Below are 25,232 nucleotides of genomic sequence, written 5' to 3'. Positions count from 1 at the left end.
AGGATTTGCATCCATGAACCTTTTTGGTGATGTCCAGTGTCTACCTTGCGCTCCGTTTTATACCTATCCGGTAGGTGGTATTCTGGAGAAGCCTAAAATCTTCACCTGGCGGTATGCTCCTCCGCCTAGAGTACCGCGGGCTCGCTACAGCCGTACCCAGTATCAACTGGGCCCCTGGAATCAACTGGGCTCATCTGGGTTGGGTTGATTTTTGTTGCGTTAGGTTAGGTTGCGTTGAGTTTTCAAACAGTTAATCGAATATTTTGTATTGCTAATAACCAACATCGCCCAATACTGCCTACACAAAATGTAGGGGAATGGAGGGAAATAGAAAGAAAAACGAAAGAAAAAGTGTAAGTGTCACGCTCAGGACTGAAGGATTGAGAGAAGGTAGAGTTGTACTGTAATTCAAAAAGAAAAACCTGCCTAAAATGGAAGTGAATGGAATGGGAATAAAATAGAAGAGATGAAGAGAGAGGAATAAGCCAGGAGAAAAGCAGAAAACGAAAAAATTAAAGGTAGAGTTATTATTATTCGTTAGCATGGAAAAAGAGAGAAGGGTTTTAGTGGGTAGTTCGGGGCTAGAATAGTCTCACACTCTTGACCGAAGAACAGAAGTTTCCACCAGCTCGAAGATCCGAGGCGCCAAGAGGGTGCGGTTTGATTGGGCCACCTCACGTTTATAACGCGTCGCAGATATTGCTTAATAAACACTTGTAATATGTTCCTCTGACTTTACGTTGCAGTTGAACAAGCGATACTTTGTTTTCTTTTTAAATATTCTTGTTTTGCCAGATAGGGTACAGTTGCTTCATGTAATATTTGCTCTTTGTATTCGTTTTTTCACATCCTCCTCTAACACTCTATATTTGCCAACAATTCTAGCAAGGTACACGAATGTTTGAATTTGGTTCAAGTTGCTCCAATTCACTGTTAACTTAGCTTCGACCACAGAATTGAGGATTTCCTTTGTTTTTTGAACATTAAATTTAATCCTGCTGCATCTTTCAGTTTTCTCAGCTTTATCTCCATGTTACAAAGTCACTATGTCTGTGAAAGTAGGCAAATGTCGTGTGCAAACTCAAGATTCTCAAGCGTATCGAGCAGCCCCATGGAGCAGTTGAGATGTAAGCGCCCAAGAAATACGTGGAAGAGAAGTGTTAAGGAAAAAGTAATGGAAGGCAGGAAAATGTGGAGCAATAGAACTAATAAGACTAATTCTCTTAAAATTTCCCACTTTTACGTTTTTTGTTGCTGATAACATGTTGCAACAGAAAAAAGCTTCTACATTTTGAAAAATCACAGCATCATTCATGCTATGGTCAGAGAAGATTTTTGCTTTGCATTCAAAAAGTGAAGACAACGTGATCAGCATTGAAAAGACCCAACCTAACCCGAAAATCTCGCTGAAGAAGCAATGAAATCTATTTCCAATTTTTTGGCACGATGAACAAACAAAATTTAAACTATTAGTTAAATGAATGAAGCAAAAAATCTCTACAATTTCCATTAGCAATCTACTCACACCCAAAAAGTAACCGTTTAATATACTGTGTAACCGTTTATTCGGTTTTACTTTTTTGGGATTGAATCGCTTACTGTTACTAACATAGTTGTAATAGAATTTTGAGTTAGGTTTTTGAATTCAATTACAACAAAATTCTTTTTCTAGTTTATTTTTATCTAAATAAATACAAACTAGAACCACTCATTATTTCAAGTATCTTTTTTCATGACTCAGCCTTTTCAATGTCACATTCTCTCCTTTCAAGACCCATTTCTAGAACCCCCTTTTTATATTTTTATTTTTAACCTCGCTTTTTATTCTCTTTCCTGTATCAACAAAGAAATTCACGTCCTCTTATATTAAGAATTCTTTATGAATGAAGAGATACTGGAATTCTTTTCGATGCCTCGCCTTTTCTGGATCATTATCACATCACAACATTCGTATTATTACATCATATGCGCGATAAAAATCTCTTATATAACCTTTAAAATTAAACCATTCTTAGATTGGGCAATATTTTCTTTAAACGTTTCGTGTCCAAATCGAATTTATTCGTGAGTGCCGATTTTGCGGCATAGTTTTCCAGTAGAGATTCCTCGAAGTCTTGCGAATCGGAGGTTTAAAGTCGCGTGAAAGGAGCGGCTCGACATTATTAGAGACACCGTTAGTAGCGGCCGTTGCGCCAGTCAGTTAAATCTTTGGATTCTATAACTGTGGACGTTCCGTAATTGCTCTTAGCCCTACGACAACGAAGACGACGCGGTGTAGCTGACGGTTCGATTAAAAAGAACTCTGAAATGAAGGAAATATCGTAGAGTAGTTTTCTTTCTCTTATTTGCGACGATGTCGTTTTGAAGATCTAGGTCATGGGAAATCTCTCGGGATACCTTTACTTCTACGAGACGAATTTGGTTCAATTTTTCCCTCGCGCGCGATCCGTACCGTAAATAAAACGTTGCTCAAAGGCTCACGTTAACTTTCTAACGACCATCATCATCCCGAAATGGTCATCACAACTTAAAACGTTGACTAATTGATCAATTCAAATAGAAATAAATGTTTGAGATTGTTATAGTTATATTTTATTTTATCATAATTTTTATTTATTTATTTTTAATGACGGATATAAAGTTTAGATGAAATTAATCCATGTCTATGAATGAAAGACGAAACAGGTAATTCATCTAAGCTCGAACGCACGGAAGATATGCGCGCACCAATGCGTGACGCCAAGAACTAACACCTTTAAAGTGATTAATGGTAGGATTACAGGTGTATTTAAAGAGTTTATGCAAATGATCTCGCGAACCGTTCCGTTTCCTACCTAAACACACAACACGAAATAGTAATTGTACAAACTAAATTGTCGTCATTAATTTATCACTTCACTACCAATCATTAAACCTCGACTTAAAAAAAGTAACTCCTTGAGAGAGTATTTTCAAACAGGTGCGTACGCAAAAATTCCAACCTCGCGGCACCGTTTAATTAACGCTTATTGTCCGGGATAGATAGCGTTTTAAGTTTGTACTCAAAACGACAACGATTACCCAACGACAATGAATGGGAGGTTGTTACGTCACCGGGGAATTCGTATTCTGAACAAATTCGTGCAAATCATCATCACGATTGGGTTTATTCAAATTAGACGTGGAGGAGTTTTTTTTTTTCAAATTTCATTTCGTTTTATACTATTTTATGCGCCGCGCGAATCGAAATGTTAACAGGACGAGAATTCGTGAGAACAACCGCGAACACGTAACATTTAAGTTCGAAACATGAATGAAATAGCCAATTAGTGGGATGTAACTGGAAAACGTTACCAGGAACGTGATCATTAAAAGAGGGAAAATCTATATGTTATATTAGAGGTATTATGACGATTCCATTCACTTTAGAAGGTTTTCTATATTTATTTCAATTCTAAGTAAGGAGTTATTAAAAAATATTTGAGATTTTTTATAAAGGAAAAAACGTCTTTGCGTTATTTAAAAGTAAAAATAAATTTGTTATCAGCAAGGACGAAGTAAAAACAAAGTTAGTTATAAAAACAATTATAATTAGTAAGAATAGTTACTATTTTTAATGTTTTATATGGTTTCTACAAGCTCTATTTTGATCCAAATTTGTGTTTAATTTTTAACTAATGTTGAAAATTTTGATTATTTCTGACACATTTTTGCACAAAATGGATAGCAACCCTAAAAATTCACTCAAAAGTAATAGGTTTTTTGGATATTCGCCAACTTTCCCACAGCTCTTCTAATAGCTTATTTACTAGATGACCGCTTTGCCTAATCTTGTCTTCTTGACCAACTTCCGGCAGGTTCCCTTGTAGTCGAGAGGGCAAGGGGAGTTAGAGTCCTCAGATTAAATCGTTTTGGCATTCAGAAATATATATGGCATGATGTCCTAGCTTAATATCAATTTGCAAAAAGATTCAATATCTGGTTGTAGTTATAAGTTTTCTTTTTGAGAACAGATTTAGAAAGTAGTTTGAAAGGTTCCCCAGCGCTAAAATGCATTGAAATTTAGGTTTCAGTTTAAAAATCAGATTGCAAAAAGTTTCAAGTATCTGGTTGCAATGAGATTTGAGCTCCAGTTTGTGTTTCAAGTATCTGACATAATGTACAAATAACACCTAATGTAGCTCTGTGCATTTTCGGCTAACCCTATCCAGAAGTAGCAGCATGAAATAGCATGTAGTGTTGTTTCCCCATAACAACCCGCTATCTTCTAAGTGCACCAAAAGAAGACCGTCATGAAATACGTAAGTGTGCAATATGCCAAACCAAGTGTGGACAAGGTTTTGGAAATGCTAATTATGGGACCAGCTTAGATTTAAACCAGTTAGATTCAGCCAATTGCGGTACTTCGGTACTTCTGATTTTTGCTTAAGCACCTTGTTAAGCAGCTTGATTTGTTGTGCAGAGAATAATTGAAGGTTTTTGTCAAAGATTGCTTTGAAGATTGGCTTGAAACTCCCTGAGCGATGCCTAAAGTTCACAATTAAAGTGCACAATTCTGCCAAAAGTTGCTGGTTAAGTAAATCCAGTTTCTCCTAATTCCTGTTTTCAGACAAAAGATGCATTTCTGAATGCAATGATTTGTCTTGTCTGAGATGTCTTGTTTAAATGTCGTTTAAGTAAATGATTCAAGAATACAAAGTGCTTGTTAAGATTTCTAATAAAGCCTATTTTGTTTTAAGACATTTAATAAATTAAATACTGATATAGTAAACTGATTATTCGAGAATAACATTGTTTTTCATTTAACTGTTGCATTGATAGTAATTGAAACTACAACACTGTTGGCCTACATGCCAATTTCCGTCTCCCTTTTTATACTGAGTTGTCGTCTATTTCCTTTTAGCCTTATCTGTAGTCGTTCTACAAACCAGTTTTCCTAAAACGTGCGTTTAAATTAGAGACACAAAACGAACTTATCGTCTTGGCCTACTGTCTTCGAAAGCCCGAAAACGGAAATTTACCCAATTGCGCACGCGTCCGTCCGTAAATTGATTCAATCTCGACCTAATTGACGAAAGAAAAAATTAACATACCCATTAAAACCCATTTACTTCTCTTAACGGAAATAATTGAATTTGTACTTCGCTCGATAAACAATCTTTAATTGCATAATAACGTCTGACAAACAACTGCATGTGTTTTAATTAGTTTCTTTTGTTGTCTAAATTGTTCGTTTCATTGACGTTGTCTTTGTGTTTATCTTGAAATGTATTAGAATGTAACACATGCAAGAATTTGTCATCGCGTTTCCCTTTTTCCTTATACGCAAGGTCTTCAAGCTTTCTTGTGACAGGTTGTCGATGCAAAAAATAACCCGACAGATTTAAATTGAAGGCGCCAACTAATGTATAAAACCATGAATAATGGATACCCATTCTGTTTTAATAGTGGCGTTGTGCTCGGTTTTAATGGCATTAAAATACAATTACTGTTTCAAATGTGACGCTATTAAGAAGAGCAAGAAGTTTCTACACGCGTGCTTATTCCTATAGGGAGAGATCGGACGCGCAGAGAAGGTTTGACCTCATTATAAGCTTCAGGGTGCGTCTATACACTTCACGAAGTCGTATTTTATGAAATACCGGTTGATCATAAGGTAATATCCAGCGGGGAATCAAAGAATAACAACAAGGATCTAATTAACTATTCAAGAGAAATACGAGAACGTAATACTGATTTATTGATTGAGTCAAGATGAATTGTTATGTAACGAGAGTTATGATTCAATAAGACTTGGAGAAATGTTGTTCACGAAGACTAATAATTTACAATTTACGATAATTGGTTATAAAAATTGTATGCGTTGTTAAAGGAGCTAAATTGAAAATTGTGAAAGGATAATCGATTTGATTTAAACCTCTAATATTTGGCAATCATATTCAATAAGATGCGCATCTACAATGGGAATTCGAACGAAAATGGACATAATGGCGTCCGCCTTACAACTTTCAAACTACACATTAGCCATATTTGCAGGCGTCCACTTTCTTTCCTCCGCATTCGCGTGAGTATTAATTTAAATAATGAGACCAGACAACAATAATATAACAAGCAAAAGCTCAACAAACAAGCTACTATATCTAAATGGTGGCTGATTTGTAACCAACTTGCAACAACGACGACTCTGCGTGTTCTTAGAACAACAATTTTGTACTTTCTAACTAAAGCACATTTTAAATAATTTAAGTATTTCAGTTAATTTCCATTTATTTATCAAGAAACATCTTAAAATAACTCATAAACTCAAAATAATTAAAGGTTACTAATAGTTAATTTAGAATCTTAAAATGACTTTCATTGGCATACAAATTTTATTATAAAGATATAAGTACTCTAACACGTGAGAATATGGACGGTTCTTCAATTTAACAATTTATAGTGTTGGTTATTAAAATTTTATTTCTTGGTATGAACATAATAGTGTACGAGTTTTATTGCGATTTTAATATTTAGGTTAACGATCAAGTATTTAATTTGAACTGTAAGTTTCAAGTATTAAGGTTACGTTTAGAAAAATAAAATTACATTATTATTCTTTTGGTGCCATCTATGGTGGATAGTTTTTGGTTTGGAAGCAACGGTCCTGTTAACCGGACGATCCATTGATGGTAAAAGGTAATTATGAGGTTTTATCGTAGAAGACAACGTGACAATTCCCTATATAGCGTTTTATATAATCGTAAACGATGTAAGGATAAACTATAAATATCTCTGCGTGATACCCTTTCGCTGGGAAACGAGAAACCAAGAAAACTACCACAACGAAAAATGATCGTTTTCAGCGAAATAGTTTAATGGTTTCGGCCCGGGGGTATAGAGAAAGCACCACAGAATTTGCTGACCTCGGCGGAATTCGCCCGCCTACTATCTGATTCGCAAGAAATGCCAAACAGTTCAGATCGTACAAATAGCAAAAATAACGCTAATCGCCGGAGTATTTATAAATCCGATTCTCGGAGGCTTTCTAAACGAACCGAAGACATTCTCGACTTAATTGAGAGATTAAATCAAAATTTCGTTTTATCCACTTAAACTTTTTCTCGCGCTTTTAACGTTTATTTTATAAATATCGACGCACGGTCACCAGCCCGTGTCCATCAAGAACAAAAAAGGAAATCTTCCATCTACGGTCGCCGACCAATTTGTAACACTTCGACGAGACGTTCTTGGTCAGAGACCTTTTCTAATTTTTCCATTAGAATTAGAACATTAATTAGAATAATAAGTAAATATACAATAAAACTACGATATAACGAACTTCGTTAGAACGAACTTCCACCAACTTCATTAGACGTACAACTAATTAGTGTTAGTTCGAGTTTTGCCTATCACTAGAACTAACACAAGACGTAGAACTAGAATCATTCGGGTTTAGCCGTCTTGAGAGACGTGCGGCTAAAGTTTAATAAAAACATACAACAGTCTAGCATTGAATAATAACTAAAACAACAACTGACACTAGCATTAGAAGTAACACTAGACCTAGAACTAGAAACATTTGGGTTTAGCCGTGCGTCTCTTAAGACGGCTAAATCGGAATGTTTCTAGTTCTAGGTTTAGTGTTAGTTCTAGTTTTACACTAAAACAGTGTTGGGTCTAGTGACAGTGTTAGCGTTTGAAGATGCACTAGCAAAATTTTCTATTCTCATTTAATGCATAGTTGTTAAAATGTGAATAGCTTGAGGTAAATTATTAGAAGTCTTTCTAGAAACGCAGCAGGTGCGATAATTTGCGCGTGCAGCGATAAACAAACGTCATCATTACGTGGGTAATCAGTTTAGAAAGCAGCAGGATCATCTCACGGCCCACCACGACTAACGAGATGCGGTCATTTCAAAACCCAAGCTAAATGTATGCACTTACCTTCTTAGCGGCCGCACTATCTGTAATCTGGTAAAGTAGCGAGATAGAGGGAAATTTCAGAATGCTCGGACCACGACTTCGCCATTTGCTTATATTTTAGATCCTCGGGCGTCCTCTCCTTACATATTTCCGGCACGAATCTGAACCACAATTATACAATTTTATTTAATTTTTATTTTTTTCTTTGTATTCGTTTTCGTACAATAACTGTAATTCAGTGGTTCTCAATTACTGCACTGAAGAATTGGAGTTCCGTAACTTAATCTGTAAGATATAATTAAATTTATTAGATAATATCTGGTGTGAATAATCTCACGTAATTCTTACAGAGTATTAACTCCAGTTAGTTTTTCATATTGAGTCATCTCCAGCAAATATAAGGTTGGACATATGAATCGTGAAGTAGAAGTTACTGCTTCGTTTACAGCTCATCTGTCAAGTAATGAAAATTTAATAAGTTTCTTCCAGGTTCCCAGGATAAGGAAATATCTAATGTAGTGAGTTAATAACTTGCTTACACAATTTGGTAGAAATGAAGCGCATATACAATAGATACGTCCCACATTCTCATACAACCCGTTTGATGGCAAATGGTTCAAAAAGAGAGCACCTTCATCCGACATCGTTCTCAAAAACTAATTATCTTCGATAGGACTGTGTGAAAAAAGAATCTCAAAATGATCAAACGTCAAGCACGTTATGGAACAACCCATGAAAAAAGCTTTATCATTAATCTCCTAAGATCTGTAACTAGAAAGAATTGGTTACCAAACTTTGCTAAAATCAAAGTAATTTCGTTTACCTGATGATTTATTAACACGGAATTTGCCAAGCACGTTGCCTGGTAATTTAATCATTAATTTAATATCGTCCGTTATCGAAGGGAACGAAGGTTTACGAAATTTCGTGACTTCAACCGGGGCGTGATAATTGAGTACCGATGAAATAGTCGGTTAAAAACGAAGATTTTATGTCCACGTTTTCGAAGTCGTGAAGACGTTAACTTTTCTTCTCTTGTTAACCAATTTTTAACTTCTTATGTAATGTCTGCAAATATTAATCTATCTTTTATCATTTTTCCGTCATCTTTTTTTCTCCAGTAGCAACTACTCTGTGTATAGTTTTGCGATTTGGACAAAAACCGATGTTATTGACTTTGTTATGATAAAATTCATATCATTTCCTTGCAGTTGCAGATTTAGGTCATTCATTTTTGCGGATGAGTCCCTTTTTGTACCCTAAAATTAAAACAGAAAGCATTCTAAAATTTTTTATACCAATTCATATGAAGTAGTATTAACTTAATCGGAACATTCCTAAATAATGAGACAATATCAAATGAATATTATGACATCATCAGTACACAGGTTGACATTTCTAACCAGTTCAACGAAGGAAAAGTATAAAATTGTCTACATATCTTTGAATTTCAGGCAACCCATAACACTTTAGTGTCGTCCCATTATCACATATCAAGGTCTTGGAACTGTTTCAGAAATAAATTTACATTCGAATTATCATATAATTTGTTTACTAGATTTCTTTTGAATAATGAATGTCTATAGTCAATGAATCATAATAAATTAGAATTAGAATTTTCAACCTTAGCCAAAATCATCATGAAATAATCAAGCCGATAAACATCCAAAAAGCGTTTTGCTCGTAATATAATTAATCCAAAAATTTAATAGACCCATTGTTATTTAGCAGAGTCTTTGGAATCAAGTTTTATGTTGTGAAAACAGTAGGAACACAGCAAACAAATAGAAAATTACCGAATGAAACCGGTACTTACTTGATGATTATGACAACGTCTTATGTCCTTCACGCAAGAAATCACCACGCACTTGCTTCCGGTTTCTCCCCTACGACTTCGTACAGTAAGAAAAGGTCGTCGCCTCACTTTGTCTTTATTTACTTTCACATGATGATGGCACAAATGCGGAATGAAACGAAAAAAAAATACTGAAAAGAATAAAAAGTCATTTCCGCACATACATCACGTATACATAGAAAATTCGTTTGCAATTAATAATTAGTTATTAAATAATTAGTTATTATTAAAAAGAATTCCCAAGGGACGCACCCATTACAAACGTTCCCAGCAATTTTCACTCAACAATTTTTTCGATTAAATCTATTAAACAAACATGTTACGCTATTAAATATGTGTGTAGTTTTGAGAAGGCGGTTCGAGAGTTTCAGTGTGTATGTTTGTGTCTTTAGGGAAAGTGGTAGAAATTGACGTTCGGTGTTAAAAAAATCATAGCCATTAGAGGCGCGCGTATTATCTTTATTTAATCAATTTGAGAAACGTACGGGGTTTTCTTACGCGAAATCGCGGGCACGTAATTATTTTATTAAAGAGATCGCAAACTCAGATTATAGTTATGGTGTGGTCCGTTATAAGCAATTTTCACTTGGATTCCCTTCAATTTAAACTTAATACTTCCTATAGGAAATTAAAGAAACTTAAATTTTTAAATTAATTACATGTTAAGGTGGAAAATGAATATATATAATTAAAAATTTTATGTTTTAAACGGAAATTACTTATGATTTTTTTATATATATGGGTAGAGGTGCGAAACACGTTCTACTAATAAGATTCGCGAATGAACTTTAAAAAATCATATTTTCATTATTTCTGGGGTACAGGAAACGATTTATATCTTAAATTGAAACTGAAACATTCTTGTTTTTGATAGATTTAACAAACAGTAGTGTTTGATGATAAGTTTTGAGAAAAATAGGTTTTTAAAGAATGTTCCTAAAATTAAGATTTTCTCGATTTTTTAAAAAGTAACAGGAACTTTAGAACGTCACATTTTCATTATTTCTCCGGCAATGAAGACGATTTATATCTTAAATTGAAGCTGAAAAATTTTTGTTTCTGATAGATTTAATAAACAGTAGTGTTTGATAATAAAAGTTTTGAGAAAAATAGTTTTTTGAAGAAATTTCCTAAAATTAAGTTTTTCTCGCTTTTTTAAAAAGTCATATCTTAATTATTTCTTGGGCAAGTAAGACGATTTATATCTTAAATTGAAGCTGAAACATTGTTGTTTCTGATAGATTTACCAAACAGTAGTGTTTGATGATAGAAGTTTTAAGAAAAATCATTTTTTAAGGAAAGCTCCTAAAATTAAGTTTTTCACGATTTTTTAAAAAGCAACAAGAACTTTAGAAAGTCGCATCTTCATTATTTCTCGGGCAAGGGAGACGATTTATATCTTAAATTGAAGCTGAAACATTGTTGTTTCTGATAGATTTAACAAACAGTAGTGTTTGATGATAAAAGTTTTGAGAAAAATAGTTTTTTGAAAAAAGTTCCTAAAATTAAGTTTTTCTCGATCGTTTAAAAATCAACAAGAACTTTAGAAAGTCACATCTTCATTATTTCTCAAGCACGGGAAACCATTTATATCTTAAATTGAAGCTGAAACATTGTTATTTCTGATAGATTTAACAAACGGTAGTGTTTGATGATGAAAGTTTTGAGAAAAATAGTTTTTTGAAGAAAATTCCTAAAATTAAGTTTTTCTCGATTTTTTAAAAAGCAACAGGAAGTTTAGAAAGTCACATCTTCATTATTTCTCGGACAAGAGAGACGATTTATATCTTAAATTGAAGCTGAAATATTGTTGTTTCTGATAGACTTAACAAACAATAGTGTTTGATTATAAAAGTTTTGAGAAAAATAATTTTTGAAGAGCTCAATAATTAAAATTTCCCAATTTCTTAAACAGCAACAAGAACTTTAAAAATTTGTAACTGCTTTAATTTTAGAAGATAGAAAGCGATGTATGTCTCAAAATAAAGCTCAAACATCCTAGTTTATGATAAAGTTGATAAATAATACACTTTAATATTAAAATTTCTGAATAGAGGTGCGAAACACGTTCCACAAATAAGATTTGCGAATGTCAAGTATTTCGCACTTTTCAATCGTTGGATACACCTCTGATACATTCACCTGGAAAGCGCAAATGTCGATAAAAATCTTATTAGTTTCACGAGTATAATGGCTTTCGCTTATAAGTATAAGTACTCTTTGTATTTTGTGAGGAGAAAGAAAATTTATTTTTTTATCGTTTTCGAGATGGTCTAATTGAGAATAATTATCGTTGATATGTTAATTTTTATTGGGTAATGGTATAAAATTAAAGCAAATTAATTCGAATTTATTACCGAAAGTGTTGGCGAAAAGTCTCGTTTAACTTTAATTTTTTTTGGGCAATCTCCTTTTAGTAGATTGCGTAAAAAACAGATTTTAAAATAAATCGTGACTCATTGCAAAATCGTAATGGTCATTACGTAAGTTTAATAACGAACAATTAACGGTAACGTGTTTTTTTTATTTTTCTCTTCGCTGTTATTTGTCACGCGTTTCATACTTAATAATTGAAATTTGAAACGAGATTTTTAAACGATGAGATTATAAACACCCACGTTTTTGAAATGACCTTCTACTAAAATATTCTACCTGACCATCGAACCCACAAATAAAAAGCAGTATAAAAATCTCTCTATACAGATACAAAAAACTAAAAAATAAAATGTTTATAAACAATTAAGCGTACACGACAAATCCATTCTGTTATCTATCCTTAACACTTTTTGAATAATACATTTAAACAACTGTCAGATTGAACGTTAAGATTTTCTTATGAGGTGTTTAAAATATTGTTAACGTTTCCAAAACATTAAATTACATACTTTATCGCAACGAAATCGTATTAATCCCCCATAAACTTGCAATAAATTGTAGATACATTTCGATTTTTTTAATGACCACAACACACGTTTAACACACTTTTGAATGTACTTGTGAAAATGCTTTCACTTAATGATCGCTACCATGATGATGTTAAATTTATCGGTATAACTTCTTAATCCTTTCCCCACGCGCACTAATCATAAATTAGTCGTCATTATTCTTGTGCTCTTCACTTATCCAAGACAACAATTGATCTTGCGGTTGCTACTCGGTAATTGATTCTGTCAAGATTGTTTGTGTTGAGATATCGAGTCTTCTTCACATTTTCCCCGGTTTCATTATATTTTGAAACGATGGTTTCAATCATTTATTATGGTTTATAACTTTGTTTAATATTACTATTTTGTTACTAAATGTCATAAAATGATTAAGAATACGTATTGTATATCTTTCATTGAATTAAAACGAGAACTAACACTATATCTAGAACTAAAAACGTTTCTGAAGAAGGCTAAATCCGAATGTTTCTAGTTCTTGGTCTAGTGTTAGTTCTAGTTTTATAATAGCACTGTTATTAGAACTAGCACTAGACCAAGATTTTAATTCTAGGTATAGTGTTAGTTCTAGTGACAGTGCTAGGTAGCGCTAGTTAGCACTAGATGTCGCTATGTTACATACCTTTATTGAACTAAAACTAGACCTAGAACTAGAAACATTCCGAAACTTTCTAGTTCTAGGTCTAGTGTTAGTTCTAGTTTTAATTATTATTCATCGCTGACGTCACAAACGGGCCTTTGAGCTGTGCACCTATTCCCGGGATGTAGCAGTCCTCTTAGATTTTACCATCCTTTGTATAAATATAAAGCCACGTAGATTGTTTGTCCGAATTTGTATGGATTAAAATTATTCATATAACGAAGTCTTAGTTTTTCGAGCTTTTTCAGGTTTAGGTTCTTCAGAGTCTGTAAAGTGCAAATTAAAAATTAGTCCGTTATATCGAGATTATACTGTAATTTCTCTTGCAAATTAGTACACAGTTATAAAGACGAGTAAACCACAATTAATAATAATAAGTTATAATACTCTTTATGTGAGACTGGGAATCAAGATGTTCAATTATTTCTTATTGAATGGCGAGTAAACTGTAATTATAATAAATTGTAGAAGAAAAGTTGGAAACTTCTCATGATTTTTTTTCTTATAATAATCACTTGAATGAAAGAAGTCGAAAACACGATGTGTTAACTCAATGTTCCCATTTTAATCGAAACCAAATTGATTTTTGCAATTACCACATCAAATCGAACCAAATATTTACATTCCACTCCTCCGAGGGAACAATTAAGATCTCTTATCTAACTGATTCCTAGTGACTGTCGTCGTTCAGTCAATTAGAATTGCAAACACATCCGTGCCGTACGCAAATCAATATTTAAACGGCCCCAAGGCTAATACAAAACGTAATCCGTTACGCAACTATCTAATAAATTAACGGATTCAAGTACAATTACGTTCATCGACCGTTCATTTTTATTGCAATCTTTTTTATTATTTTAAGTTAAATTTAATTCTTTGAATAATAAAAATCAAAAAATTATTATTATGAATTTGTAATTCGATTAACAAGTTAAGTTACAAGGTTCCCAAGTCGGCACTTTTACGATTTAAGTTTATTAGCACCTCCGTTGTGGTTCGTATATGTAAATTAGGAAAACCTCGCGCTGTTGGTCCGTTGTGTTGTGTTTGAGTTTTTAAGTTCACCGTCGACGAGTAGGCGAAGTGGTCGTCGTCGTTAACCACCGTTGTTGCCGCCGTTTCAATACGTGAGAATAATAAGTTTTGCGAGTATTTTACGACGGCTTTCAGTAAAAATACTTTAGAATCGGTTCGTACTTCGAACGTTGCGAGTGCGTGTTTCAAACAATGTGCAATTAACCTATTCGTTCGATTATAAAACCCCAACATAAATATTAAAGAAAGCCGGTTGAGAAAAAATTCTTCAATTATGAACGCATCTTCTTTTCCAATTGGACCATTGTTATAATTTTTTTTTTCAGTTTCTTAATTGAAAACTCGGTTTACTTTACGAAGTGATCTCCACAAGTTAAGATATGAAACGTTACGATGTGGTTATTACAGTAAGTTTTTTAATCTATTTTTAATTCATTGAATTTTTTTATTGTTTGTTTAATTCTAAATTGATGAACGTGATTTGGAAAGTTCATATTTTTTTGTTATTTACGCCTCCGGTTACAAAAAAAAATCATTCCTCCGTAATAAGTACGTTCAGATCAATCGGCAAAGATTTAGAAGTGAAAAACGATTGACTTAGTGGCCGTAATTGGTGCCTTTTAAGAGCAGGTAGTTGTGGGTTACCTTTATATAACGCTTTTAACGAGAAAATCTAATCGTTAAGAATTTCAGTGCGTGCAAATGCGAATTGCGGCGCGAGTAGGCGGATCGACAAAAAGAAACGAATATAAAGAGTGAAGTTGAGGAGGAGATTGCAACAAACGTTGCAGCAAAACTAGGAAACGTTCTTCGGTTTTTATCCTTTCTACCGGACTGTGAAGCGGCGTTTTGACTTCCCGTAACTGTTTTATTATTATTTTTTTATTATTATAAAAGAAAACGTAATAAATAAAAGAAAAAATAATTAACATTCTTTACGTAGTAACGGTTATATATCCACCGGTTGATGAAGGTGTAAGGTGCTAAATATCAGCTTACATAGTAAATAATCATGTTGTATAAATGTCAATGTAAGCGGTGAACTTTGCATATAAGTTATCCTACACCATCAATTATAAGATTTTTTTTCCCTATTAAGAGTCATAATTATTTAAATATATAAAATCATTCTTGAATTACAAGGACAAATTTTGTGTAAAAATCATTTTGGGACTTAATACGTAAAGATTACAACATTTAATTGACATATTTGTTATATCAGAACATGGGTTGTGTCACACCCGTGACGTTATCATGTCACACCCGTTACACAATCAATAAAATTTAAGAAAACTTACGTTCAGGAAGCTCGAAACAGAAAAAGATGGGCTATGAGACCTATGTTCAGTAATGCCAAAGGTTTAGAAAAAGAGAGAGAGTTTTCTGCTATATGGTTTTTTACTATCACAACTTGATATTGTTGTACCACAAATTGGATTTCTTCCATCACAAGTTGATTTACTTCCACAGCATCACTTGTTCATCCACAATACATAACGATTTCTTATTTGTTTTTCTTTATTTTTGGGCGTTTTTGCTGTTATTGCAGGACCTGACAGCTTTTCTTCTTCTCCTCATCAGATAACTGAAATTGATCTTGAAATAGGTAAACCTTGAGTGCCTAAATTGTTTTTGCCATTCACTTTCTTCGAAATGCTGCCAATCAAGTAATAAAGTAATAGTTAGCTCCAACATTTCTTGATAATCATCTCGCTGTTGCTTCAGTGCAGAAATGTAGTGTTCAATACAAGAACAGTGGAGTAGTTTTGTGCAATATCTGAATCGGTAATTGCACTTTAGAGTTGCTACAGCCCATTAAAAGTAATTCAAATATGATGATAACAAGCGAGGTCCAACAGATTACGTTTAGTCACTTGTAGTCCATCTTTTCACTTAGTGAATGATATTTATGGGTTGCTCTTTTTCTGGAAATGTTGCATTCTATGGAGTTTCAATAATTGCTTCTAACCTAAAAAGTTACAATAAACAGTTTTAACAAAATGCAGTTGCTGAGATTTACTCATCGATCAGAAAATAATTGTTCAGAGAAGCATTAAGAAATTCTAAGTTCCAATTTCCATAAAAAGAACTCTGTTCTTTATTCATCATAGAGTTTAACAAACTTCTTCTTCTAGTTGAAATTCATACGTTTTGCTAAGAGATGTCTTGAATAATGTAGTTAAGCAAGATCTTAAGAAAAGTGTTACACTTGTTGTGGCCATAAAAGTATTAATTTGCTTACTTTAGTTATTTAATGCTTCATGTTCTTATATATTAATAAATTAAAAGATCTATTAAAGTTTCAATCAAAATAAGAAACCATTGAGATCTTTTGTACTTGCAATTCAGAAATTTTGTAACAAATCGAATAAAATGTATCGAAATCTCCCTTCACTTGTTAATCGAATGAAATAGTAACTTAACGAGATCTGAAAAGTGTTTTTTTAAAGTGTCAATATGTAAAAAGTTGTACAAAGAGCATTTTGCCCAGGCGCCAATATTAGCGTTGCCAATCTGCTTTTGCCGGTCGCATTATAAATATAGCGGATAATTTATTTTAGAAAGTTTCCATTTGCATTAACATCTCACTAACAGTGGGTAACCGGCGTGCAATCGCAAAACCAGACAATAAATTATTATCGATAGGTTTATTGAAAAAAATTACCTACTCTTCAAACAACCAAACTTGTTTATTTGAATGACAAACGACAATGTTCAAATAATTTATAATTATATTTTCCTTTCTCCGACCTATTAAGAAAGCACATAATTCTATTTTTATTTATAGAATCTCATCTTACATCATTTCAATCTTGGAATAATTTCGTACGGTAGATTGTTAACTTGTTCTTCCTTATGGAGAAACGGAGAGACATTCGCCCACTATTTCTTATATCTTGCAAGAATTCCTGTTCACAACTCCATTCATCTCGACCTTACCGCGTCAACACATCCTTGATGCGGTTGCAGTCTCTATGCAAATCTTATATTGTTACACCAACCTCCACAGGTGCCTTCTCAATAGAAGGAAAACGAAACGTTCCTTCATCCTACATATACTCGTAACTTCTCGTCGTTATTTCGAGTTCGTTAGAAAGGAAGATTCGCGAAAAGGAGAAAGTTTTTCCTATTGTCACGGTACCCGAAATTGATTGAGCACACATCGGCGCGTGAGGACAAAAGAATTTTTGTGTTCCGATCCTTTCATCTCAAACATAAAGATTATTAAACACGTGTGTCAATTTAGATTAGAATTACAATTTTTTATTTATCAAACTTTCTTCTGTTCGTTTCTATCCCTCGATTAATAGTACTATTTTTAAAAGTTTTATTAAATGGAATTATTATTCAAATGTTAAGTCAAAGAAAATATTAAAATTGTTTGTTAAGTACCTCATAATAACGTTAAAGAATTAATTTTATAACCAGTTAGAAAACGGTCAGCGAGGAAAGAAACCGTTCGAATCGAGATGGAGAGAATGTTTCCTTTTAACTCGTCAAAGCGTTTTATTACGTTTTATCGCTTGGTATAGCGGATAATTCATCTCTTTTCTTATTACAGGATGATCACTTAATGATGACAACCGCCAGACCGGATTGTCGAGTGATCTTAAGGAGATGTTTGGCTATTGTATTAAGAAAGGAGGGATGTCAGGGAGATCCAGGAGATTTTTGGATGTATGAAAGTGGCTACTTATTATTTCAGGTAAAAAAATTTGTTTCTATACACAATCATGAGAACAACTTGGAATAAATCCAGACTTCGAAACTTCAACCTCGTCGTCTCGACGCCAAAAAGAAAGAATAAAATTCCCCTTCCGTTTTACTTTACGCTTGTTTTCGGTCGATCTATTCACACAAAGTTGTAACCAACCGAAAAACACTTCTAAATCTAAACTTTGTATTTCCTCAATAACATTGTAATTTCTTTCTCAACGAAAAATTATACGTGGAAAAATAAGCAACAAATTCTTAACTTTTAAACTTTTACAGGGATTACTTTCTGCCAACTCGATTTGTTGGTGGAATAGTGCACTGAATGGAGCCACAAAAAGTCTTATTTATAAAGGTTACGTAAATCCCGGAGCTTTACTGGTTGGTTCTGAACCGTGTGCCCTAGAAGTTTTAAGAGGAGCTTGGGCAAGAAGAGTTCTTCAACCTCCCGCGGGATACCAAATTGTATCAGTAGGTAAGTTACAATTGGACGTATTTTTTTTGTTAAAACCTAACTGGACTTTCCTGGTAAATTTACCGTTTTAGAAAATTTACCTCTAATTTCCACACGTTAACGCGCCACGCCGTGAGAAATTAGCTTTTAGTGAGTCCGCTTAAAGAGGAAATGGTTTTAACAGTACGGGGTATTTATCACGCATCTTATTATCTTTTCCCGGTCGATAACTGTTTGTTGGAAGAATCAAAAGTGTTTTTGCTTGGCGCGATAACGTCTGGTTTGTGTTTCCTTCCATCGAGACGTGTGTAATTTTGTCCGTGAGATGTAGAAATTAATCTCGATTGCTTAAACGTTACGTAAAGCATTCATTGTGCGATGGTGTTGTTACAGAGGACGTTGAGGATTGTAACGTTCTATCGGTACCGCAAACACAATGGACGCCTCTACCGGAAGCGGTCTGCGCGGTAGTTCTTCGGTTATCGAGCCAAGGAAGGCCCGCGGGCGTCGAAACCATCCGGGAATCTCTGATGATGGCCTTCCCGCACGTGTCTCCGCCCACAGAACGAATCTTGTACGATACTTTGGTGCAATTATCCACCGAAAGGAAGCTCTATCACACGTCAAGAGGTTACTTTATCGTCACGCCAGAGTAAGTTTTATATCTCTAAAAAAATTAAGGAAACAAAAAAATATTTTTAAATAGGAGAAAAAATTTACCGTTTTAAAATTCTTATTAAATTATTTAGACCCAGTTAAAATTGCTTAAGAAGATTTAAAATCAACTTCTTAAAACTTAAACCTGTCATTTTTCTTTCATAATTGAGTTAATACCAACGTTAAAAAAAAATCCACTTTTTTTTGCAATTTATGAAAGTATTATATTTAATTATTAAAAAAGTTGTAATTTAATCTAAAATTAAATCTATAATTAATAATTACGAAAATTTAAATTAAAAAGTTATCCTTTAATTTACGGAATTGTGGGTTGCTTTTAATGATAATTCGTTCCATCTTTCTTTAATAGTAATCTAATTAAATCATTTTTATTTCTTTAAAAAAAAACAATTTAGTGTGGAATTTGCACCAAATTGGTTTATAAAATAACGTTTAAATGTTTTTTATAAAAAATTATCAATTTAACAAAAAAATTAAAAAATTAAATTACAAAAATTCATTCTAACTTCAAGGTCAATATAAAAGTTAACTTAAAATATCAATTTAATTAGTAGTTTTATGGAAATCTCTTGGATGTTATCAAAAGAGGTATTGTTTAGATCAAAAACTTAATTAATTTATTTAAAAATTTATAAAAAATGTATTTATTAATTTTTATATCTGTCAATTTGACATTGACGTGCAAAATTTTGTCGTTTCACTCATAATATTCAAATTTTAATTTTTCTTTACAACAAATCACCTCTTCACATATTTAATGTTAAAACTAAAAGTAATATAACTATAAATAATGTCCAAACAATAGCTAAATTATGTAATCCCCCCAATTTCAATAACAACACATAGTTTTTCGCCACACTATAAGTTTTAAAATTCAAAATGTTTTCAAAAACAGCACTTATACGTTTATGACAATTGCAATTTTACCTGCTATTGTTAGGGATGTAATAAATGCGTTAATTCATAATGGGGTATCGTAAAACTTTCACGTACTGCAGATGTTGAAAGACGTTCAAAACGTATACGTGTTTAGTAAGTTTCTCTTCTTTACGACCTTCCATAATCGATTTCCGACTTGGTCCCATGATAATCGATTATCGAACTCTATTTATTATTGCGTTTTTCCCATGCAAATTTATCTCGATCTTTTTTATAGATATACCGCTATGAATCCAATCCATATTCAAAATAGGTTCGTTGAGTGTGTTCAGTCGTTTTTGGCCTTTTAAAATTTGTGTGCTTGTTTTTCTCTTTTAAGCAGCATGATTATTTTAAAGTTTATTTATTAAAACGCGTTTTGATAAAATCTAATTAATTTTCTTTGTAGACGTAGAAGATCGCGAAGTCATTCGAGAGGTCGTCGAAAACAAGATGATGTTAGCGTGTCTGGCAAAACAATGTTAATGTCCACAGAGGAAGCCTTAGTACTAGTCCATGGTGAGATGACGACCATTCGCGATGGTGACGTCACCCACCAATGTATCCAGACCAATTTAGCGGATGTTATATGTGGTGGAAACTCGAGCGATAAAATTATCATCGCTCGAAGTGGCAAAAGAAGATCCGCGTCATTTCCTGCGCCGAAAAGTCCCGATCGAAGGGGATCTTTTCGTCTTTGGGGGACAGCTCGAAGACTTCGTAGGTCCGCTTCAACAAGAACCATAGCTAGGCATTACACTGATAGCAGCAGCAGTACAGAGTATCCTAATAGTTCAGATTCAGCTCAAACACCAAGTATAACTTTTTCAAGTATAAATAAAGAGAATTTTTTATTAATTTTTTTATTTGTAGAAAAAGAATCGTTGTTGTTCAGATTGTTTAGAAGGTCGAAAAGATCACAATGTCAAATTGGAACTTTTAGTGCTCAATTTCCGCCTACGGAGTGGTTTAATTCAAAAGCTATTCATTTGCATAACGTTGGTACTCAAACAGTTTCAACAAAGGAGGTAAAATAATTGTAATTAAAGTATTTCTTTAATTAATCGATTTCTTTTTAGGACTCAACAGTATCTCTTCCATATTATTATACAGAAACAGCGTCTTCCAAATCAGCAACTCTACCTCGTCGTCACAGGCGTCAATTATCGAACGATTCAACTTATGTTGCTTCATTTAATGAATCTAGGGATCAATCCCCAACTTTTAGACCGAACGGTTCTTACGCATCGGGAAGTTTATCGCGTTCTTTGTTAAGAACGCCGAATCATTCAAAAAGTAGAGATAGTTCAAGGAAAACAAGCCATGCAAGTCTTTCCCCGAAAATTCATCAACCTCCACTCGAAAGCGAAAAAGAAAAACAATCGCCATCAAAACCAAATGAATTAACGAAAGTTGAAACAATGAGGAGACGCGTTTTGGAATCTTCAAAAACGAGTAGTAGTTTGGAATCGTTAAAAACTAGTCATAGCAACGAAGAAAAATTGATTGGTAATTTAAGTGTTGATAATAGCGGACCATCAAGTATCGAATCGCAAAAAAGTGGCAAAACGGAAAATTCAGCAACAAGTGGCCCATCGAGTTTAGAATCACAAAAAACGGTGATTAAAAATAGTAATTACAACGAAAAGAAGAGACCTACACCTTCCTCAACTTCAAAAAGAATAACCCCCGTGGTAAACGCAACGAATCTTTCCCACAGCAATTCTTTTACACTTCAAGTTACAACGAAACAAAACGGCACTAATATCTCAAACATTAATACAAACGCTATGATTAGCAATGGGACAGGATCGAATACGAAAATTTATGTACAAAACTCTCCCGTTAGGTCTGTGATAACATTTGAAAACGGACAAAATTCCAATTCAAATCCGAATTTAGTTATAATAAACGGCCAACAAGAGCCTTCAAAATACACGATTAATGGGGAAGAAATAAAAACGAAAAATACAAATTTAAAAGATACAAGCAAAAATAATTCTGCAACGAATATCACTGATGTATCGAAAACGGAGGAGATGAACAATCGGAAATTGTCGCTTCAAATGCCTAGGGATGGTTTCAGTTATAAAAATTTAATCAAAAACGTGCCTGCTACCTCAAACAACGAATACAATTCTAAGTCGAATCCCGATTCCCCGATAAATAATAGTTTTAGGGAGTTTACAAGGAATAGTTTCGACGCTGTATCAAGTCCAACGAAAAATTTAACCGAATCGAAAACGTCTCTCAATAAATCTTATCAATCTATAGCGGAAAAAAATATTTTAGGTTCAGAACCTAATATTTTTAAAGACGACGAGCGAGATAAAACGTTAACGCGACAAAAAGAGCACCAATTTCCGAGTTTAAGCGATTTAAGTTTTAATTTTACCAGTTTAGCAGCTCAAAAAATTCTTAAAGGCGTTAGTATTAATAGTATCGATACTTTGGTCGAACTTAATATGGCTGCAAATGAAAAACAGAATAATTGCGATGTTGTTCATACAGATTTTGGACTTGTTTAAGTTTTTGTTTTCTTAAAATTAATTACTACTTAATTGTGAATTTTCTTATCTAAGTATATCTTAATCTTCTCAAAAAATAATTTTTTACCCGACTTTTTGAACGCGAAAAGTTTTTGGCGTAAAAAATTAAGTTTACTTAAGTAGATTTTAGAATCTTAAAAATTAACAAAAAAAAACTGGGCAATAAACGTATTTTATAATCTCTTTTACGTGTTTTTTGTTTGTTTGAGCTATGTAATATATAATTTTGTAATAGTGCATTATATGTATAAAACGAAATATTAGGATTAAAAACAAAGCAAATAAAGTATGTATATTCATTTTTGTTTTATTTCATTAAAATTATTTTAACTAAATTATGATTTCGATTTGTCTCTTTTCCTTAGTTTTTTCTTCCGACTTTCTTTATCGTTTTGATAAGATTTATGAGATCTAGAACTTGAATGTCTATCTAAATTTGATTTTGAATACTTTCTCGATCTTTCTTTACTTCTCGATTTCGATTTTGAACGTCTTCTTGATTTTAATCTTTGCCTACTTTTCGATCGAGATCTATATTTCCTCTTATGCTCTCCATTATTTACAATTTCTTGGTAATTAAATCTCTCGGGGGATTCTGACCATCTCCAATTCCTTGATGAGTCATCTCTAAAAATTTAAAATCACAAGTTACAAAAAAAAAATTAATCTTATTAAATAACTAACATATTAAAGCTGTTTTCGTTTTTATTTTCATATTGATATCGATTCTTTTCATCCCTTTCTTTATCAATATGCGCATAATAATCCCCTGGGTTTCTAAAAATGTGCAAAAAATTGCATGCACTTCCTTTTGGACAAGATCTTTTAAAAAATAATCCACAAATAGCCGATTTCCATGAGGCTATATTACAAAATTCAACATTTAATTGTTTACCACCATACCATCTTCCCTGAAGTGATCTATAAGCTTTAATGGCCTCCCTTGGATTGCTGTATTCAATATAAACGTTTCCACGGAGGTGAAGCTCTTTGTTGCAACAAACTCGGAAATATTTAACTCTTCCATATTTCTCTGCTTCTGGTAAGACATCATAAAAAAATTCTTTAAAGTGATTATAGATTTCTTTTGTGTCATACTCCAAAATATCGCTTCCATGTTCGTTTTCAGTTTGGTTTAAACTAATATGTGTATAAAAATTACGAAATAATAAACAACAACTTATTTTTGGTCTTATATGATTTCTTGAACAGCCATCTCCGAAGCGACATGTCGCAGTCTTTTTAAAGAAAGGACACAACTCCTTATTGGGATTTGTTTCTAGAGATCCAACAAATTGTTCGGGTAATTCACCACCATTTTCAATATAATGATCAATTTCTTCTCTTAAAACTTTATCTCTAGCAATTTTTTCTTCCAGTTCTTTTAATTTTTGCTCTTCAATCTCTTTTAACTTTTGCCTCTCAGCTTCCCATTCAGCTTTAATTAAGGCTTGTTGTCTGGATCTTTCCTCTCTGGCATTAGCAAGTTTTCTACTTAAAAATTCCCACTTTTTCTTGCCCTCCGCTTCAGCTCTCAACCATTTCTCATTTTCTTCTTTCTTCAATCGCTCCTCCTCTTGTACTCTGTGCTCTTCTAAAACTTTTTGTTCCTCTAACCACGCTTGGTATGTAGGAGATTTTTCTCTACGTACACGTTCTAAGACATTTTTAACTTACAAACGATTTTTATTGACAACTTAAAACCTACCAGCTTCTTCGATAGCGTCGCGTTCTTGAGCACGAACGCTTCTAATGCGTTTTCTTCGCAATTTCTTAACTAATTTTCTCCATTCGGCGTGTCTAAGTGAATTATTAAGAAAACATAACCCAATGTTCTAGACAGTGATACTTACGAACTAATTTATGTTTTTGATAGTATGATGTTTTTATTAAAAAGGATACCTACTTTCCCATTTTTATGTGATGGGAATTGGCTGAAATGATTATTAAATGAGATTTATTTGAATTTGCACCTGAAAATGTTTGGAATTTGAGGTTAAGGTTAACCTTTTTTAGTTTACTCTGCCATTACGATTAGTTGTCGTAACGTTAAATAGATGGCAGAACTGGAAAATTTAAATATATTATTAATTTGTTATTAAGGTGTTTCAAAATAAAATTATCATTTTAATGTGATATAGAGGATTTTATACGTAAAAATCTTTGTTATTTTATACTGAATATTCTTTAATTTCTTTTTTAGATAAGTTTAAATTAGTTTCAGTTTTATAACACAGATGGCACCATAAAAAAGTGACAATTTAAATTCGTGACAGTTTGACGAAAGGTTTAAATTTCATTTTAAAGTCTATTTATTTATTAGGTAAGTTATTTATGTAAAAATGCAAAGATACTTTTATGTTTGATGATGTTTAAGGTGATGGGCTTTTCGTAATATAAAGTATGTGTATAACTTGTGATGTTTGTTCATCTAAGTGAATGATCAATGTAGGGTAAGGTTATAGATGATAGACTGTATTCCAGGAGGAAGTATTTGCTATTAACATGGGTGCTAAATAGTGCTAAAATCCTTTTTCAGAGAGGGGTGAAGAACATGACAGTACGA

At 33.0% G+C, this 25,232-nt stretch overlaps 2 protein-coding genes and 1 long non-coding RNA gene across 5 annotated transcripts in view; 1 reads left to right on the top strand and 2 right to left on the bottom strand.

Annotated features, from left to right (window-relative positions):
* LOC111427707 (Stork-head domain-containing protein knockout) overlaps positions 1–22,965 on the top strand; it is a 50,461-nt gene extending 27,496 nt beyond the window's left edge. The window contains exons 1-7 of one of the 2 annotated variants that reach the window (XM_023062951.2): positions 14,644–14,760; positions 17,916–18,059; positions 18,347–18,542; positions 18,915–19,173; positions 20,527–20,933; positions 20,991–21,145; positions 21,197–22,965. In XM_023062951.2, the coding sequence (XP_022918719.1) occupies positions 14,734–14,760; positions 17,916–18,059; positions 18,347–18,542; positions 18,915–19,173; positions 20,527–20,933; positions 20,991–21,145; positions 21,197–22,645 (2,637 nt within the window). In that variant the 5' untranslated portion in view covers positions 14,644–14,733 and the 3' untranslated portion in view covers positions 22,646–22,965. Of the gene's footprint in view, positions 1–14,643; positions 14,761–17,915; positions 18,060–18,346; positions 18,543–18,914; positions 19,174–20,526; positions 20,934–20,990; positions 21,146–21,196 lie in introns of those variants that run through there. The other variant, XM_023062952.2, reaches the window with a different exon arrangement.
* LOC139430321 (uncharacterized) lies at positions 7,904–10,643 on the bottom strand. 2 transcript variants are annotated; one of them, XR_011640818.1, is made up of 6 exons: positions 9,698–10,643; positions 8,705–9,140; positions 8,421–8,652; positions 8,230–8,334; positions 8,105–8,166; positions 7,904–8,042 (listed from the first exon to the last, which is right to left on the bottom strand). It is a non-coding gene; the product is annotated as an uncharacterized lncRNA (long non-coding RNA). The 2 variants fall into 2 exon arrangements; XR_011640817.1 differs by having other exon boundaries at positions 7,904–8,166.
* LOC111427708 (U2 small nuclear ribonucleoprotein auxiliary factor 35 kDa subunit-related protein 2) lies at positions 22,956–24,674 on the bottom strand. Its single transcript, XM_023062953.2, has 4 exons — positions 24,573–24,674; positions 24,375–24,466; positions 23,351–24,323; positions 22,956–23,293 (listed from the first exon to the last, which is right to left on the bottom strand). The coding sequence occupies exons 1-4, from the start codon at positions 24,578–24,580 to the stop codon at positions 23,002–23,004; spliced, it is 1,365 nt and encodes a 454-aa protein (XP_022918721.2). The 5' UTR covers positions 24,581–24,674; the 3' UTR covers positions 22,956–23,001.
* Between the last annotated feature and the right edge of the window lie 558 nt (positions 24,675–25,232).

Source organism: Onthophagus taurus, chromosome 6, assembly GCF_036711975.1.
Source record: "Onthophagus taurus isolate NC chromosome 6, IU_Otau_3.0, whole genome shotgun sequence".
NCBI lineage: Eukaryota > Metazoa > Arthropoda > Insecta > Coleoptera > Scarabaeidae > Onthophagus > Onthophagus taurus.
The sequence above is the reverse complement of the archived record's forward strand: the minus strand, read 5'-3'. Positions and strand labels throughout refer to the sequence as shown.

What these genes read in the sequence shown, in the direction of transcription:
- LOC111427708 (XM_023062953.2), bottom strand. An exon ending in CGACGCTATCGAAGAAGCTG is followed by an intron (nt 24,324 to 24,374) that starts GTAGGTTTTAAG and finishes AAAATGTCTTAG; the next exon opens with AACGTGTACGTAGAGAAAAA. An exon ending in AACGAAAACAGCTTTAATAT is followed by an intron (nt 23,294 to 23,350) that starts GTTAGTTATTTA and finishes TTAAATTTTTAG; the next exon opens with AGATGACTCATCAAGGAATT.